Source organism: Salmo salar, chromosome ssa22 (assembly GCF_905237065.1).
Source record: "Salmo salar chromosome ssa22, Ssal_v3.1, whole genome shotgun sequence".
In the NCBI taxonomy this organism is placed as follows: Eukaryota; Metazoa; Chordata; class Actinopteri; order Salmoniformes; family Salmonidae; genus Salmo; species Salmo salar.
The window spans coordinates 2,820,765-2,840,674 of record NC_059463.1 but is presented as its reverse complement, the minus strand read 5'-3'; the positions used below and the strand labels follow the sequence as shown (position 1 = coordinate 2,840,674).

The following is a 19,910-nucleotide window of genomic DNA, read 5'->3' as shown; positions in this document are numbered from 1 at the left end:
ATTCACCAAAACAGAACATAATGCCATCAGAGGTCTTTTCACAGTCCCCAAGTCCAGAACAGAATATGGGAGGTGCACAGTATATGGAACTCTACTCATATCACATCTATTCCACATCACTATTCCTCTATTCCACAAGTAACTCATGCAAATCAGTAAAATCTGATTAAAAAAACCTGATTAAAAATACACCTTATGGAACAACAGGGAATATGAAGAGACACACACACAGTCACAGACACACGCATATGACAACATGCGCACTATACACACATGTAGACATGGATTTTGTGTTGCAGATATGTGACAGTAGAGTAGTGGCCTGAGGGCAAACACTTAATATGTTGTGAAATTTGTTGTGAAATGTATTGTAATGTTTTTAAAATTGAAAATAACTGCCTTAATTTTGATGGACCACAGGAAAAGTAGATGCTGCATTGGCATTTGTAATAAATAATAATAAATATTAGATATTGAATTAAGTTATTGTAATAACCAGTTAATCCAATAGCAAAAAATTATCTAAATTGGCCTTTGAAAGTAGTATGCTACAGCACTGTAAATTACAGTACGTTACACCGTTTTCAAATTAGGCAATACACTTGAACTACCCATACAAATTTACTGAGCATCACATTTCCATAATGATCATTGAAGACATCTTTCACGATGTAATCAAATAAAAGAAATGAAAGAATGTTTAACAGGCACTAGTTTGAATCAAGCCTGTCTTGAGCCTTTGGCCATAGATTCTCATTGAAATCACAGTAAATATCCTCATTGTTCATGCACCTGAGAAAATATATTGGCCTGGCGAATCTAAGCCTGAGATAGATCTTGATTGAAGTCATTGCATGCCTCATCCATGGCCTGAAGGAGGGTGGTATGATCATGGGGATGGCAATCATAAAGTGCATTCGGAAAGTATTCAGACCTCTTGACTTTTTCCAAATTTTGCCTTATTATAAAATGGATTAAACAGTCCTCCCCCCCCATCAATCTACACACAATACCCCATAATGACAAAGCAAAAACAGGTTTTTAGAAACGCAAATATCACATTTACGTACGTTTTCAGACCCTTTACTCAGCACTTTGTTGAAACACTTTTGAAAGAGATTACAGCCTCGAGTCTTCTTGGGTATGACGCTAGAAGCTTTGGCACACCTGTATGGAGTTTCTCCCATTCTTCTCTGCAGATCCTCTCAAGCTCTGTCAGGTTGGATGGGAGCGTCGCTGCACAGCTATTTTCAGGTCTCTCCAGAGATGTTAGGTCGGATTCAAGTCCGGGCTCTGGTTGGGCAACTTAAGAACATTCAGAGACTTTTCCTGAAGCCACTCCTGGGTCATTGTCCTGTTGGAAGGTGAAACTTCGCCCCAGTCTGAAGTCCTGAGCGCTCTGGAGCAGGTTTTCATCAAGGATCTCTCTGTACTTTGCTCCGTTCATCTTTCCCTTGATCCTGACTATTCTCCCAGTCCCTGGCATTCAGGCCAAAGAGTTCAATCTTGGTTTCATCAGAGCAGAGAATCTTGTTCTGAGTCCTTTAGGTGCCTTTTGGCAAACTCCAAGTGGGCTGTCATGTGCCTTTTACTGAGAAGTGGCTTCTGTCTGGCCACTCTACTACCATAAAGACCTGATTGGTGGTTGTCCTTCCGGAAGATTCTCCCATCTCCACAGAGGAACTCTGGAGCTCTGTCAGAGGGACCATCAGGTTATTGGTCACCTCCTTGACCAAGGCGCTTCTCCCTCGATTGCTCAGTTTGGCTGGGTCGCCAGCTCTAGGAAGAGTCTTTCTTGGTGGTTCCAAACTTCTTCTATTTAAGAATGAGGGAGGCCACTGTGTTTTTGGGGACCTTCAATGCTGCAGACATTTTCTGGTACCCTTCCCCAGATCTGTGCCTCGATACAATTCTGTCTCGGAGCTCCACGGACAATTCCTTTTTCCTCATGGCTTGGTTTCTGCTCTGACATGCACTGTTAACTCTGGAAAACTTATATAGACAGGTGTGTGCCTTTCCAAATCATGTCCAATCATTCAAATTTACCACAGGTGGACTCCAATCAAGTTTTAGAAACATCAATGGAATGTTGTTTCTAGGCTGATCAAAAAGCTGATCAATGGAAACAGGATGCACCTGAGCTCAATTTTGGGGTCTAAATACTTATGTAAATAAGGTATCAGTTTTTTATTTTTAATACATTTGCAATCATTTCTAAAAAACAGTTTTTGCTTTCTCATTATGGGGTATTGTGTGTAGATTGAGGCTTTTTTTTATTTAATCAATTTTATAATAAGGCTGTAACGTAACAAAATGTGGAGAAAGTCAAGGGATCTGAATACTTTCCGTCTTGTAATTGTGTATTGTATTTTAATGTATTGTACTTACAGTGCCTTCAGAAAGTATTCAGACAACCTTTATTTTAACTAGGCAAGTCCGTTAAAAACAAATTCCTATTAACAATGACGACCTACCCCAGGCAGTTTATACAATTTTAAAACATTAAAATACATTCACAACACACTGTGTGCCCTCAGGCCACTACTCCACCACTACCACATATATACAGTACTAAATCCATGTTTATGTGTAGTGTGTATGTTAATATGTGTGTGTGTGTGTGTGTGTGTGTGTGTGTGTGTGTGTGTGTGTGTGTGTGTGTGTGTGTGTGTGTGTGTGTATGCATGTGTCTGTGCCAGTGTTTGTGTTGCTTCACAGTCCCCGCTTTTTCATAAGGTGTTTTTTTAATCCGTTTTTTTTTTTAAATCAAATTTTACTGCTTGTGTCAGTTACTTGATGTGGAATAGAGTTCCATGTAATCATGGCTCTATGTAGTACTATGTGCCTCCAATAGTCTGTTCTGGACTTGGGGACTGTGAAGAGACCTCGTGGCATGTCTTGTGGGGTATTATGGGTGTCCGAGCTGTGTGCCAGTAGTTTAGACAGACAGCTCGGTGCATTCAACATGTCAAATACCTCTCATAAATAAAAGTAGTGATGAAGTCAATCTCTCCTCCACTTTTAGCCAGGAGAGATTGACATGCATATTATTAATATTAGCACTCTGTGTACATCCAAGGGCCAGCTGTGCTGCCCTGTTCTGAGCCAATTGCAATTTTCCTAAGTCCTTTTTTGTGGCACCTGACCACACGACTGAACAGTAGTCAAGGTGCGACAAAACTAGGGCCTGTAGGACCTGCCTTGTTGATAGTGTAGTTAAGAAGGCAGAGCATCACTTTATTACAGACAGACTTCTCCCCATTTTAGCATTTTAGTTTACAATCTAGTGTTACTCCAAGCAGTTTAGTCATCTCAACTTGCTCAATTTCCACATGATTTTTACAAGATTTACTGAGGTTTAGGGTTTAGTGAGTGTTTTGTTCCAAATACAATGCTTTTAGTTTTAGAAATATTTAGGGCTAACTTATTCCTTGCCACCCACTCTGAAACTAACTGCAGCTCTTTGTTGAGTGTTGCAGTCATTTCAGTCGCTCTAGTAGCTGACATGTATAGTGCTGAGTCATCCGGATACATAGAAACTCTGGCTTTACTCAAAGTCAGTGGCATGTCGTTAGTAAAAATTTTAAAAAGCAAGGGGCCTAAACAGCTACCCTTGGGAATTCCTGATTCTAACTGGATTATATTTGATAGGCTTCCATTAAAGAACACCCTCTGTGTTCTGTTAGACAAGTAACTCTTTAGCCACATTATAGCAGGGGGTGTAAAGCCATAACACATACGTTTTTCCAGCAGTAGACTATGATCAATGTCAAAAGCTGCACTGAAGTCTAACAAGACAGCCCCCACAATCATTTTATCATCAATTTCTCTCAGCCAATCATCAGTCATTTGTGTAAGTGCTGTGCTTGTTGAGTGTCCTTCCCTATAAGCATGCTGAAATTCTGTTGTCAATTTGTTTACTGTAAAATAGCATTGTATCTGGTCAAACACCATTTTTTCCAGTAGTTTACTAAGGGTTGGTAACAGGCTGATTGGTCGGCTATCAAACCCTGTACCCCACACATACAATTATCTGTAAGGTCCCTCAGTCGAGCAGTGAATTTAAAACACAGATTCAACTACAAAGACAAGCAAGGTTTTCCAATGCGTCGCAAAAAACAACACCTAATGGAGTTAATAAACAACATTAAAAATCCCTTTGAGCATGGTGAAGTTATCAATTACACTTTGGATGGTGTATCAATCAATACACCCAGTCACTACAAAGATACAGTCCTTTCTGACTCAGTTGCCGGAGAAGAAGGAAACCACTCAGGGATTTCACCATGAGGCCTGTAAAAATGTTAGAGTTTAATGGCTGTGATAGGAGAAAACTGAGGATGGATCAACAACATTGTAGTTACTCCACAATACTAACCTTATTGACAGAGTGAAAAAAGGAAGCCTGTACAAAATACAAAATATTTAAAAAAATGCATCCTGTTTGCAAAGAAGGCGCTAAAGTAGTACAGCAACAAATGTGGCAAAGCAATTCACCTTTTGTCCTGAATATAAAGTGTTATGTTTGGGGCAAATCTAATACAACATAATACTGAGTACCACTATTCTATTTTCAAGCATAATGGGGGCTGCATCACGTTATGGGTATGCTTCTAATCGTTAAGGACTGGGGAGTGTTTCTGGATAGAAAAGAAACAGAATGGAGCAAAGCACATGCAAAATCCTAGAGGAAAACCTGGTTCAGTCTGCCAGACACTGGGAGATGAATTCACCTTTCAGCAGGACAACTACCTAAAACACCAAATCTACACTGGAGTTGCTTTCCAAGAAGACAGTGAATGTTACTGAGTGGCCGAGTTACAGTTTTGACTTAAATCTACCTACAAATCTAAGGCAAGACCTGAAAATGGTTGTCTAGCTATGATCAACAACAAATTTAACAGAGCTTAAAGAATTTTGAAAAGAATAATGGGAAAATGTTGCACAATCCAGGTGTGGAAAGCTTTTAGACACTTACGCAGAAAGACTCGCAGCTGTAATCGCTGCCAAAGGTGCTTCTACAAAGTATTGACTTAGGGGTGTGAATACTTACTGTACCAGTCAATATTTCTGACACACCTACTCATTGAAGGGATTTTCTTTATTTTCACTATTTTACACATTGTAGAATACTAGTAGACATCAAAACTATCAAATGACACGTTATCATGTAGTAACCAAAAAAGTGTTAAACAAATGAAAATGTATTTTAGATTCTTCAAAGTAGCCACCCTTTGCCTTGATGACAGCTTTGCATTCTCTCAACTAGCTTCATGAGGTAGTCACCTGGAATGCTTTTCCAACAGTCTTGAAGGAGTTCCCACATATGCTGAGCAGTTGTTGGTTGCTTTTCCTTCACTCTGCAGTCCAACTCATCCCAAACCATCTCAATTGGGTTGAGGTCGGGTGATTGTGGAGGCCAGGTCATCGGATGCAGCACCCCATCACTCTCCGTCTTGGTCAAATAGCCTTTACACAGCCTGGAGGTGTGTTTTGGGTTCCTTTCCTGTTGAAAAACAAATGATAGTCCCACTAAGCACAAACCAGATGGGATGGCGTATCGCTGCAGAATGCTGTGGTAGCCATGCTGGTTAAGTGTGCCTTGAATTCTAAATAAAATCACTGACAGTGTCACCAGCAAAGCACCATCACACCATGCTTTCACGGTGGGAACCACACATGTGGAGATCATCCATTCATCAACTCTGCGTCTCACAAAGACACGGCGGTTGCTACCAAATATTAAACATTTGGACTCCAGACCCAAGGCCAGATTTCCTTGGGAATAACGTCCATTACTCGTGTTTCTTGGCCCAAGCAAATCTCTTCTTCTTATTGGTGTCCTTTAGTAGTGGTTTCTTTGCAGCAATTTGCCCATGAAGGCCTGATTCACGCAGTCTCCTCTGAACAGTTGATGCTGAGATGTGTCTGTTACTTGAACCCTGTGAGGCATTTATTTGGCTGAAATTTCTGAGGCTGGTAACTCTAATGAACTTATCCTCTGCAGCAGAGGTAACTCCGTGTCTTCCTTTCCTGTGGCAGTTCTCATTGGAGCCAGTTTCATCACAGTGCTTGATGGTTTTTGAGACTGCACTTGAAGAAACTTGAAAAGTTCTTGAAATTTTCCAGATTGACTAACCTTCATGTCATAAAGTAATGATGGACTGTCATTTCTCTTTGCTTATTTGAGCTGTTCTTGCCATAATATGGACTTGGTATTTTACCAAATAGGGCTATCTTCGGTATACCACCCCTACCTTGTCACAACAGATCTGATTGGCTCAAACATATTAAGAACGAAAGAAATTCCACAAATTAACTTTTAAGAAGGCACACCTGTTAATCGAAATGCATTCCAGCTTCCTCATGAAGCTGGTTGAGAGAATGCCAAGAGTGTACAAAGCTGTCATCATGGCAAAGGGTGGCTACTTGGAATATATTTTGATTTGTTTAACACTTTTTTGGTTACTACATGATTCCATATGTGTTATTTCATAGTTTGGATGTCTTCACTATTATTCTACAATGTAGAAAATAGTAAAAATAAAGAAAAACGTTTGACTGTCACTGTATGTAAATTCGATATTTCTCTTTCATTCTCAATAAATTTGCTAACATTTATAAAAACATGTTTTCACTTTGTCATTATGGGGTAGTGTGTAGATGGGAGGAGAAACAAAAATATATTTAATCTGTTTTGAATTCAGGCTGTAACACAAGAAAATGTGGAATAAGTCAAGGGGTATGAATACTTTCTGAAGACACTGCATGTATTGTAGTGGTCTGTATGTGACTCAGTTGATAAGAGCATGGCACTAGCAACACCAGAGATATGGGTTTGAATCCAACTGGGGTCACATACCAAAATGGTGGATTGTTGTCACTTTGGATAAATGTGTCTGCTACGTAAATTGCATATATTACAGTACTACAGTGCTGTATTGGCCAATTCAATTTTAGGAAAGCAGTGTGGAATTTCTGGATTATTTGCGTATTGATATTGTATTACTGCACTGTAGGAGCTAAAAACACAAGCATTTCACAGCACTTGCTGCAACATCAGCTAATCTCTGTATGCAACCAATAAACTTTGATTTAATTTGTTACATCCAGTGCATATCTGATCTTTTCAATCCATTTTTTTTAAACATTTAATGTGAAGTTAAATCATCATAGCAATCATCATAGTAGTACATTCAAGGCAATTACTTTATATGATCATGTATTGCAATGTGAAACATGTATTTCTAGATGAAACACTGATTAAGTTGTGAAAAAGTGACTATGATTCGGTTTGATGTACTTAGTCAATTGAAAATGTGCTTAGAGTTTTGAAGCAACTGCCTTTTTGATGATCTGTTTTGAGTTTTTTGTTAAGTTGTGAAAATTGCACCAATGTGATAAAAAAAAACTGTAAGCCATAGTTCATTGGCCTGTAAGTAGTCAAGCCCTCGTCAAACTAACTATTGCGCCCATGATTCCCGCTTTGAAAATAGCAAATATATTTGACACCCACAACTCGACAGTGCTGCGGTAAGATTGACCATTGCGCTAGGTTTGTTAATATATATATATATTTTTTATTTATTAACCTTTATTTAACAAGGCAATTCAGTTAAGAACAAATTCTTATTTACAATGACGGCCCACATAGTCCAGTTTTGCTTCAAATTCATACCAAAGCTTAATTACAGTAGGATCTCAGATAATGGAGGTTGTTTGTAATACTGAAATGTTTGTTACTTTGAAATAAACAGAGTACATTTTGTGGAAAATCTTAAATTGTGTAAATATGTTAACTGTTTAGCCGACTATTGTTTTTTTTCCTCACACAAAATGTTTCACCCCACCCCCGTTTTGGTAAAGAGATGAGGTATGGGGCATGACAGTTGAACTAAGCTAAGTTATATTCGCAGATTGCCCCTTTAAAGCAACCTTCACGTTAGTCTGTTGCCTACAGAAGTTTTTTTATTTATTAACAGTCAGTTTGATATTGCCTGTTCGGCTGACCAGTAAATCCGTAACTCTGAGTTTTGCATCTTCGGGATTCTATGTCTCATCAGCATTGACATTTTTTCCAATTAAGTTTTTGATTTTCTTAGAAGTGTATATATTTTGTGAGTATATTATGTATGCTTATACCAAATGGGAGGATAATAGAATGTGCTACAGACAGTATCGAGCAAGGAAAGAAACTACTTGAATGTAACTAAAATACATTTTAATCAAGGTCTTTATAAAATCTAATCTTGATTAGAAAACATATACTGAAAAACCAAATGGTCTCTAAACGACCACAAATGAAATCAGTCATTACGTTTCCAGAGCTCATGGAGCTTAAAACATTGAATAATATTCTGATGTATAAACGAAACTGCAATAATGTTTGAATTTTATTTTTTTGCTCTCCAAAAAGACTCAATATCCTCTTTTCTTATGTCTGGGTATCTACAGTTGAAGTTGGAAGTTTACATACACCTTAGCCAAATACATTTAAACTCAGTTTATACAACTCCTGATATTAATCCTGGTAAAAATTCCCTGTCTTAGGTCAGTTAGGATCACCACTTTATTTTAAGAATGTGAAATGTCAGAATAATAGTAGAGAGAATGATTTATTTCAGCTTTATTTCTTTCATCACATTCCCAGTGGGTCAGAAGTTTATATACACTCAATTAGTATTTGGTAGCATTGCCTTTAAATTGTTTAACTTGGTTCAAACGTTTCGGGTAGCCTTCCATAAGCTTCCCACAATAAGTTGGGTGAATTTTGGCCCATTCCTCCTGACAGAGCTGGTGTAACTGAGTCAGGTTTGCAGTCCTCCTTGCTCACACATGCTTTTTCAGTTCTGCCCACAAATTTTCTATAGGATTGAGTTCAGGGCTTTGTGATGGCCACATAATACTTTGTTGTCCTTAAGCCATTTTGCCACAACTTTGGAAGAATGCTTGGGGTCAATGTCCATTTGGAAGACCCATTTGCGACCAAGCTTTAACTTCCTGACTGATGTCTTGAGATGTTGCTTCAATATATCTACTTTGGCAAAGGGGGTCGAGTGATAAATGGCAGATATGTGAGGGCAGAACTAATAAACGGGCTCTGCCCGATCACTAAAATGGCCGACTGCCAAAACTACAATTCCCAGAAGCAAGGGGAACCCTCAGAAGGTGGAGCCGACCCACAGATAAAAGGTCAAGAAAAACCAGGAAGAGAGAGAGAGGGCGGGAAGGATCTATGAACCATAGAGAAAGAGACAATCTACATTGGCTGGATTTACCGTGTACGAGCTGGACTGTTTTGGACTTACCTGTTGGCGTTTAGACCTGGACCTACCGAGAACCAGATTTGTGTACCGAACCCTGCTATCCTTGACCTTACCTGCGGCCTGGGTGGACCAGGACAGCGAAACAAACACACAGGTACTGTCATGTTCGAAATAACTTTCATTCTGGGCTGACTTTGGTGACAGTTTCCCACTTAATTTGTGACAAACGCTCCTAACTTTGAAGAGGTTTGCCACACTACATAATTTTCCTCCCTCATGATGACATCTATTTTGTGAAGTGCACAAGACCCTCCTGCAGCAAAGCACCCCCACAACATGATGCTGCCATCACCGTCCTTCACGGTTGGGATGGTGTTCTTCGGCTTGCAAGCCTCCCCCTTTTTCCTTCAAACATAACGATGGTCATTAAGGCCAAACAGTTCTATTTTTGTTTCATCAGACCAGAGGACATTTCTCCAAAATGTATGATCTTTGTATCCATGTGCAGTTGCAAACCGTAGTCTGGCTTTTCAATGGCGGTTTTGGAGCAGTGGCTTCTTCCTTGCTGAGCAGCCTTTCAGGTTATGTTGATATAGGACTCGTTTTACTGTGGATATAGATACTTTTGTACCTGTTTCCTCCAGCATCTTCACAATGTCCTTTGCTGTTGTTCTGGGATTGATTTGCACTTTTTGCACCAAAGTACGTTCATCTCTAGGAGACAGAACGTGTCTCCTTCCTGTGCGGTATGATGGCTACGTGGTCCCATGGTGTTTATACTTGCGTACTATTGTTTGAACAGATGAACATGGTACTTGTGTCATGCACAACGTAGATGTCCTAACTGACTTGCCAAAACTATAGTTTGTTAACAAGAAATTTGTGGAGTGGTTGTAAAACGAGTTCTAATGACTCCAGCCTAAGTGTATGTAAACTAACGATTTCAACTGTAAGTTGTACACTTCATCAGGGAAAACATGCCTATCAAAGCTTTCAAGCACTAGAATGTATGAACAAGAATAAGCTTTACAAAATATAAAATGGTAAATTGTCCAGATCAACCAATTAACTCTTCAGGGACTACAATCCCTTTATTAGACTGGCTGAAACTCCACCCTCAATGCCAAACACATGTTTGGACGTGGCTATGCAAGTAAAGCTTTGATTATTTTTGCGTATGGAAAGCCAACGTATGGGAAGTCAAAAAAAACATGTTGCGGGGAAAAAAAGGATTTTACTTCATCTACTAACATAAAAGAAAAACATACTGCCATAACTTGCAGGAATGAAAAACCGACCACAGACTGTAAAATGTCTAAATTTTAAAGAGAGAAAATTGAAGGGGAAAAAAAATCTATTATACAGTGTCCCACCAATCTGGGCTTTTCGTGTCTTGCTGTGAGAGATCATCGGCGAGCAGGAGGGATCAGGAGCTGGGTTGCCGTCACAGAGTCAGGGAAAAGGTTGTGATATGTTGGGAGAGGGACGTATGCCGCTGTGATCATTTTACCTGTGAAGAAAATGTTAAGGAAATGATGACAGTTTAGACAAAACATATATTTTTAAATGACTGCGTCAATGACAATTCATAATTGAGTACCACATTCTATAGTCAGTCCCACTTACCTGCAAAATATCGACCATGTAATGCGTTTACTGCAGCCATGGCAGCAGGAATGGATGGACATTTCACATACACGTTGCCCTAAAAAAAGAAAAAGTTGAATGAGTTGCTATTTAAGACGGCAACCATTTGGAAACCATTCAAATACACTTAAGTCTTACTTCAGTGGAATTCTTGTCAACGTATATGTGCACAACTCCACCATGTTTGTTGCATTCCTCAATGACATCATGCTGAATGTCAACATCCCAGTCTGGGTTATCTTCACTGTAAAATCAGATGGGAAATGATCACCCACAAACGACTAGTGATTGGGAACCAGTCTATGGGAACAAATAACATCTTAAGGTCTAAGAAGTCTTAAGTTTGTGTACTTTCATCAGCTGGCCCCCTTGGGATACAAATATGCTAGATTGAACAACTTGATTAAATGTTAAACACTTACGACTGAGGGTTGAACATGTTAGACAGCTGGAAACAGTGTGTAGCAAGTGGCTGTGAGGGTAGGTTCATAGCTGTATTCATGTTCATGTTCATAGCAGGATTCATGGCAGCTGAAAGTGTCAAAATGCATCATATCACATTAAACTAACTGAACTATGTGCTCGAAATGTTACATTTATTAATGTTTCTTATTATTTATTTATGTTCAATCCAGCCTAATTCTGACACGAGTCTCACAACAGACCAGCTCCTCGCACCGAATCAACCAATCAGTGTCTTACAAGTAAACCAACAGATTTGATCAATGCTGGATGATATATGCCTTCTCCAAATAGCTCAGCAAAAAGCAATCATGGCAGTCAGATAGGCTTGTCCAATTGATCATCCTTTTATTACCTGATACAGCGGCCATGGCACCAATAGCAATGGCCCCACTCATCTGCAGGGCTTGCTGTGCTGCTGGGGGAATCTGCAGTCCCGTGCCTGAAAGACAGAAGACACTGGGCTCGACATTCGTCCTTGTTCACACTTTATGATACGGTTCTTAAAGCTGAATTATGTAGCTTTTAGTATTTTTTTAAATGCTCAAAAGCTATAATAAGTCGCCAATGTGTTTCATCTGTGATAATTTTGTGCCACTAGCCTGCCCGGAAACCGCTCCATTCATTTCATTTTCCCTGTCGGGTCGGTTTTCCCACCGATTTAGTGCTGTGCATACTGAATAACGTAATGAATGATGAGTTCCACTATGAGCTCAGCTGACGCAATTTAATATATTTGGGGATAGAGTCTTCGCTTTCGCTAGTATATAGCTTACAGTTATGGCAGCTGTGCAATCAAACCCAAAGAAATTGGGAACTTTGGAGAGCCAACAGGCAAAAACGTAAAACATTATTATTTTTTAACCTTCATTGAATTAGGCAAGTCAGTTAACCTGTTATGGCTAGGGGGCAGTATTTTCACGGCTGGATAAAAAAAACGTACCCGATTTAATCTGATTATTACTCCTGCCCAGAAACTAGAATATGCATATAATTATTAGCTTTGGATAGAAAACACTCCAAAGTTTCTAAAACTGTTTGAATGGTGTCTGTGAGTATAGCAGAACTCATTTAGCAGGCCAAAACCTGAGAAGATTCTGTACAGGAAGTGCCCTGTCTGACAATTTCTTGGCCTTCTTGATTATCTCTATCCATTACAAAGGATCTCTGCTGTTACGTGACACTTCCTACGGCTCACATGGGCTCTCAGAAGGCGGCAAAAAGTTGAATCGTGGCTTTGCAGGCTCTGGCTGAAACAAAGTAGCGCGTTTGGGTAGTGGCTGGTTACAGTACTGTGAGACTCAGGCTCGTGCCCGCGTCGACCGAATGCTTTGTTTTCTTTCCTCTCTTTACCGAAACGCAGATTCCCGGTCGGAATATTATCGCTTTTTTACGAGAAAAATTGCATAAAAATTGATTTTAAACAGCGGTTGACATGCTTCGAAGTACAGTAATGGAATATTTAGAAATCTTTTGTCATGAATTGAGCCATGCTCGTAACCCTGATTTACCATTTCGGATAGTGTCTAGAACGCACGAACAAAACGCCGCTATTTGGATATAACGATGGATTATTTTGGACCAAACCAACATTTGTTATTGAAGTAGCAGTCCTGGGAGTGCATTCTGACGAAGACAACAAAGGTAATCAAACTTTTGTAATAGTAAATCTGAGTTTGGTCAGGGCTAAACTTGGTCGGTGTCTAAATGGCTAGCCGTGATGGCTGGGCTATCTACTGACAATATTGCAAAATGTGCTTTCACCGAAAAGCTATTTTAAAATCGGACATATCGAGTGCATAGAGGAGTTCTGTATCTATAATTCTTAAAATAATTTATGCTTTTTGTGAACGTTTATCCTGAGTAATTTAGTAAATTCACCGGCAGTGTTCGGAGGGAATGCTAGTCACATGCTAGTCACATGTTAATGTAAAAAGCTGGTTTTTGATATAAATATGAACTTGATTGAACAAAACATGCATGTATTGTATAACATAATGTCCTAGGGTTGTCATCTGATGAAGATCATCAAAGGTTAGTGCTGCATTTAGCTGTGGTTTGGGTTTATGTGACATTATATGCTAGCTTGAAAAATGGGTGTCTGATTATTTCTGGCTGGGTACTCTGCTGACATAATCTAATGTTTTGCTTTCGTTGTAAAGCCTTTTTGAAATCGGACAGTGTGGTTAGATTAACGAGAGTCTTGTCTTTAAAATGGTGTAAAATAGTCATATGTTTGAGAAATTGAAGTTATAGCATTTTTGAGGTATTTGTATTTCGCGCCACGAGATTCCACTGGCTGTTGACTAGGTGGGACCTCGCCCAGACAGGTTAAAATACAAGCTTTATTTCCAAAAGGTATCAAAATTGTCAATAAATGTTACACCCACAGAGCTGCAATAGTCTCGTAGCCAGTTATGGAGGGCTAAAAGTCTGCTGAACCGTTCAATGCCACGATTTAGGGAGGATAGAGGGCCAGATATTTTGGGATGTTTGTTGGGGTCAAGTAGTGACCCAATCAGTTTTTTAAAATCCATCTTCAGCTTTTCTGAGCTGCCCTTCATAATGTCATTCAACCCCCCTTTATGAGTGACACAATGCTTAACTATTAACTATTGCATACAAGTAAAAGAGGCGTGGGGAATAACACCCGAGGGGGGACATGACGTAGTGCCAGGACAGTGGGTGATGGTAAAAAATAAGATGTAACAGACACATTAGGGCCAAACAAAAGACTCCAATATGCAAGTATCCATTTCAATAGAACGTCACTGCAACAACTGTTTTAGAGCACTCTCGTCTGAGTGTACCAGACCGCAGAATAACTGATGAATTTACAACACCGGTTGAATATGGCCTGTGTCAGTAAACAAATGCAAAAAATGTTACCTACTTGGTTAACCTCTTTCTTGGTTAACCTCTTTCTTGGTTAACCGCTTAATTCGCGTGGCGCGAATTACAAATTCCTCAAAAATACAAAAACTTCCATTTTTCAAACATGACTATTTCAGAGCATTTTAAAGACAAGACTCTCCTTTATCTAACCACACTGTCCGATTTCAAAAAGGCTTTACAGCGAAAGCAAAACATTAGATTGTCAGCAGAGTACCAAGCCAGAAATAATCAGACACCCATTTTTCAAGCTAGCATATAATGTCACAAAAACCCAGAAGACAGCTAAATGCAGCACTAACCTTTGATGATCTTCATCAGATGACACACCTAGGACATTATGTTATACAATACATGCATGTTTTGTTCAATCAAGTTCATATTTATATCAAAAAACAGCTTTTTACATTAGCATGTGACGTTCAGAACTAGCATACCCCCGCAAACTTCCGGGGAATTTACTAACAATTTACTAAATTACTCACGATAAACGTTCACAAAAAGCATAACAATTATTTTAAGAATTATAGATACAGAACTCCTCTATGCACTCGATATGTCCGATTTTAAAATAGCTTTTTGGTGAAAGCACATTTTGCAATATTCTAAGTACATAGCCCAGCCATCACGGGCTAGCTATTTAGACACCCGGCAAGTTTAGCCTTCACCAAAATCAGATTTACTATTATAAAAGTTTGATTACCTTTTGTTGTCTTCGTCAGAATGCACTCCCAGGACTGCTACTTCAATAACAAATGTTGGTTTGGTCCCAAATAATCCATCGTTATATCCGAATAGCGGCGTTTTGTTTGTGCGTTCCAGAAACTATCCAAAATGGTAAATCAGGGTCGCGCGCATAGAGCAATTCGTGACAAAAAAAAATCTAAATATTCCATTACCGTACTTCGAAGCATGTCAACCGCTATTTAAAATCTATTTTATGCAATTTATCTCGTAAAAAAGCAATAATATTCCGACCGGGAATCTCCTTTTCGGCAAACAGAGGAAAAATCACAAAGAGGGGGGCGGCCAGGGCACGCGCCTAAGCCCACAGTCCCTTGATCAGCCACTTGAGAAAGGCGATAATGTGTTTCAGCCTGGGGCTGGGATGACGACATTCTGTTTTTTCCCGGGCTCTGAGAGCCTATGGAAGACGTAGGAAGTGTCACGTTAGAGCAGAGATCCTTTGTAAAAGATAGAGATGGCAAAGAAGTTCAAGAAATGGTCAGACAGGCCACTTCCTGTAAAGGAATCTCTCAGGTTTTGACCTGCCATTTGAGTTCTGTTATACTCACAGACACCATTCAAACAGTTTTAGAAACTTTGGGGTGTTTTCTATCCAAAGCCAATAATTATATGCATATTCTAGTTACTGGGCAGGAGTAGTAACCAGATTAAAATCGGGTACGTTTTTTATCCAGCCGTGAAAATACTGCCCCCTAGCCATAACAGGTTAACTTTAGCTATGACAATTGGTTTGTCTTGCTAGTACTCTATGGATTAGGATTATGGTTCATTGTTTAGCTAGCATGTCTAAACAAAAGACTCCACTTCGCCAGATGATGACCCACCAAGTTAGCCAGGTGTGTTTGACGGTTTTTACGGCTATCTATTGTATAATAATGCCAAAATATTTGTATCTGGAATTTGTCTTTCAGCATTAGTAGAACACAGCTGACTCTCCTCCACCAGTCATACAAGGAGAATGGTCTAATGCCTCCCATCAAAAAGAGAGCTGATCCAAGCAAGCACAGGTTACACCTGAAGCATGAGGACTTGCAGCTAGTGGTGAACTTCAACAATTATGCAGAGGAAAATGCAATATTATTACCATGATGCCACCCAGGACACAAACACTTTGGTAGAAAGCTGCTGCCTTCCAATGTGACAAAAGCAGCAGTGTGGCGTCTCCACAAGGAATTTGATGACAACACTTGTAAAGCATAAACAACACGTTTTCATTATTTAATTGACCTCCAACATGATTGGCAATACTTCTATTGATCTCACATTATTTCTGTATTTTCCAGAGGTATGTGTAGTCGGGCTGTGTGTTATCATTAACTTCCAGTTTGCAAGATTATGTTTCTGTATGCAGTGCTGCTGCTCTTAAAAAAGTATTATATTTTACATTACATACGCTTTTCATTTACTTAATGTTATTTTGTTGTTTGCAGGTGCACTATCCTTCTGTCGTTATGTAGCCGGGTCCCATCTACTTTTAAACTCCTCGCAACTGCAGTGGCCAAAACAAGAACAAGTTTGTGCTCTGGTATTGTGCCTGGCGGACCACACACAAGCTCCATCAGTCTGGACCTTCACTTCCTGATCACAGGCCACATCAAGTTTGCCCCGACTGGTGCTTTGGCCTCATCAAGCAGCACTTCAGAAAGACCAGTGAACACTGTCTGAGATTGCTGGTGTTGTGAAGGACATAACTGTGACAGGGGTCAACAGCTGGTTGGACTGGAGGATGGTACAGTGCTGGTGGAAAGCTACGGCTGGCAACAACACCTGACTCCGTACTTCAGGCCGCTGCCACAGTTCAAGCAGTACCTGCACATCAGGTGAATATCATTTTCATTGCATTAAGTTATTCTTCTTATCTAAACTTGGGAGGTGAATTGAGGTTGTAACGTCTTACATTTTTTGTTATTTCCTGTTTTACAGCGTCGACGCTCTGGAGCCTGGTGTTGTTGTCACCAAGGAGTATTCCGACTCAGTCGGACCAGGTTTCAGCTGCTGCGCAACGCTGACATCCTTCCTTCCATAGATGGTCTGCCTGTACAAGCACCACCTGGACTGGGCACAGCTAGACAAACTTATGTTTTTGAGAAGATCAGGGAGTTTTGCAATGAAGAGGATATGGACATCAAATGCCCTGCACCAAAGTCATGGGCAGGACAGAAACAGGATCTCCAAATATAGATTCCCTTGTTCATGTGTGGTTCGGAGGGACCCGTCATCAGCACTATCTGCAGTGCCTCTATTCAAATGACTCTCTCCTAACACACACGCCATTAGGCCATCACATTTGCCATCACTTTTTTTTGCTAAAAGTATTATTATATTATTGATCGATTGACTTTCACCCAGTAGTGCTATCTGCTGAGTTAGCTCCAGGTAAATGTTGCAATTCCTCAGCCATTCCTGGACCTGAGAACAAAAACAAGCTACATATGGACAGTACTAAAATAAAATGATCTAATGACTCTGTCTCTTTGCAGGAAAATCTGCAGAGCTGGGAAGGTTGTATCCCCCATATATGTAACATTCTATTGGCAGCAAGAATTCTGTATAATCATTTGAAAAGAAAAATTATACGTTTTGTATCCGGCATCGTTTTTGTATCCGTTCTTAAACCGCGTGCCATGGAATCGGTACATCGAAAATCTCTTCCCAACTATTTGCAATCTATATGGCACAGCTGTCAATTTTTTGGTCCTTATTAAATGAAACCGGTATACTTTTTATTTTCTTTAACTGCACTGGTATAGTAACTTTACTGAACTGATATAATAATAAAATAATACATGTAATTTGTATAGCGCTTTTCATTAAAGTTAGATTTATTTTATAATTATTTACAATAAAAACAAAATTTAGAATGAAGGCTGGTAAAATAGCAATAGCGTACTAGGTGCTAAATACTACGTTTTAGATTAGGACTAGGAAAAAGAGTGTAGAAGTGGGTTTTAAGGCCCGTTTTAAAAGTTCAGAGTGGCTTTCAGATGCTCAGGGACAGCATTGCATAGGCCAGGGGCATGGAAGCAGAAGGCTCAGTCCTCCATAGTTCGGAAATGTGTCTTGGGGACTTGAAGCAGTAGGGAGTGGCTGGAGCAGAGTGCGAGGTGGCTCGCTGATTGAGATGAGGTGGCCTATTCAGTCAAGGCATCAAACACAAACATGAGAGCATTTTAAAGTTGATCCTGTAGTTGACTGGTAGCCAGTGGAGTTGGGCCAGGATCGGGGGGATGAGGTCTGACTTCTTGGTCAGGACCCTGGTAGCACTGTTCTGGATTAATTGGAGCCTCTGTTGTGATTTGGCTGGGAGGCCCCCAAACAGCGCATTGCCGTAGACGATGCAAGAGAAGATGAAGGCGTGGATGGGTTACTCTGCATCTGGCTGGGAGAGTGATGGTATGACCTGGTCAATGTTTTTAAAGGTGCAATAATTATGGTTTACACCTGCTTGGGTGTCCCAAATAAACAGCCTCAGTCTTTCTACTATTCAGCTCGAGGAAGTTGTCTTTCATCCATGCCCTGATGTCTTCTAGGCAGCTGCTGAGTTTTGCAAGGGCAGAGATGGTGTCCGTTTTGGTATTAATTTAGACCGGGGTATTGTCAGCGTAGCAGTGGAAGTTGATGTTTTAATTTGAGGATTTGGCCGTGAGGGAGCGTGTAAATTAAAAACAGGATAAGCCCCAGCACAGATCCCTGTGGGACACCGCATGTGACTGCAGACTCCTCCAATCTGGACTCTCCATTAGTGATGTATTGCTTCATATTGCGGAGAGGTAGGAAGAAAACCAGTTTAGCGCAGTTCCAGAGACTGTAGTGTGCTCTCTGAGACACCACAAGAGAATGATAGGGTCTACGGTGTCAAAAGAAGCATTCAGATCTAAGAGGAGGAGGATGCTATGAGATCCAGAATCAGCAGCCATCAGTAGTTAGTTTGGTTAAAGTTACAGAGCTGTTTCGGTACGGTGCAAGGGCCAGAAGCCAGACAGGAAAACTATGACAACTGATTAGATGACAGATGCGATTGGGATATCACCCAGACCATGAATAAATAAATAAAAATCACGTACTATTTGGGTTCCAAATGAAGAATAAAGTACAGTGCAGTTGTGTTTAACATACTTGGTAATAAATAAATTGACAGCAGTTGTGTGTTTATAAGGTGCAGGAGTATTTGGATGAAAGTATTTAGCAGTCTGTGAATTTGGAGCTGTCTCTAATGGTACTGCTGGACTGCAAATGGTAGAACAGCTGTCCATGTTGTTATAGGCTTTCTTGTGACGGCGCCTCCTCCTTCCATCCTGCTAGTCAGGATCAAGGGAAAGATGAACGGAGCAAAGTACAGACAGATCCTTGATGAAAACATGCTACAGAGCACTCAGGACCTCAGACTGGGGCAAAGGTTCACCTTCCAATAGCGCAACAGCCAAGACAACGCAGGAGTGTCTTTGGGACAAGTCTCTGAATGTCCTTGAGTGTCCCAGCCAGAGCCCAGACTTGAACCTGAACCAACATCTCTAGAGAGACCTGAAAATAGCTATTGGGTTATTGTGTGTTTAATCAAGTTTATAATAAGGCTGTAACGTAACAAAATGTGGAAAAAGTCAAGGGGTCTGAATACTTTCCAAATGCACTGTACATAGGACATGTTATCATTGATCACTTTAATAATGTTTACATACTGTTTTACTAATTTCATATGTATATCTCTGAAATTGCTCGTCCTAATATTTATATTTTTCTTAATTCCATTCTTTTACTTTTAGATGTGTGTATTGTTGTGAATTGTTAGACATTACTGCATTTCCCTACACCAGCAATAACATCTGCTAAATATGTGTATGTGTCCAATAAAATTTGATTTGATGAACTGTCGATTTCCGCTAGATTTTGCCACGCTGC

At 40.0% G+C, this 19,910-nt stretch overlaps 1 protein-coding gene across 4 annotated transcripts in view; it reads right to left on the bottom strand.

Moving 5' to 3' along the window:
• Nucleotides 1-10,331: 10,331 nt before the first annotated feature.
• Nucleotides 10,332-19,910, bottom strand: part of LOC106582636 (RNA-binding protein 39) — a 51,218-nt gene continuing 41,639 nt past the window's right edge. For all 4 annotated transcript variants that reach the window (XM_014165883.2, XM_014165881.2, XM_014165882.2 and 1 more), the window contains 5 exons: nucleotides 11,731-11,817; nucleotides 11,336-11,444; nucleotides 11,052-11,157; nucleotides 10,893-10,971; nucleotides 10,332-10,776 (listed from right to left, as the gene is read on the bottom strand). In XM_014165883.2, the coding sequence (XP_014021358.1) occupies nucleotides 10,673-10,776; nucleotides 10,893-10,971; nucleotides 11,052-11,157; nucleotides 11,336-11,444; nucleotides 11,731-11,817 (485 nt within the window). In that variant the 3' untranslated portion in view covers nucleotides 10,332-10,672. The remainder of the gene's footprint in view (nucleotides 10,777-10,892; nucleotides 10,972-11,051; nucleotides 11,158-11,335; nucleotides 11,445-11,730; nucleotides 11,818-19,910) is intronic.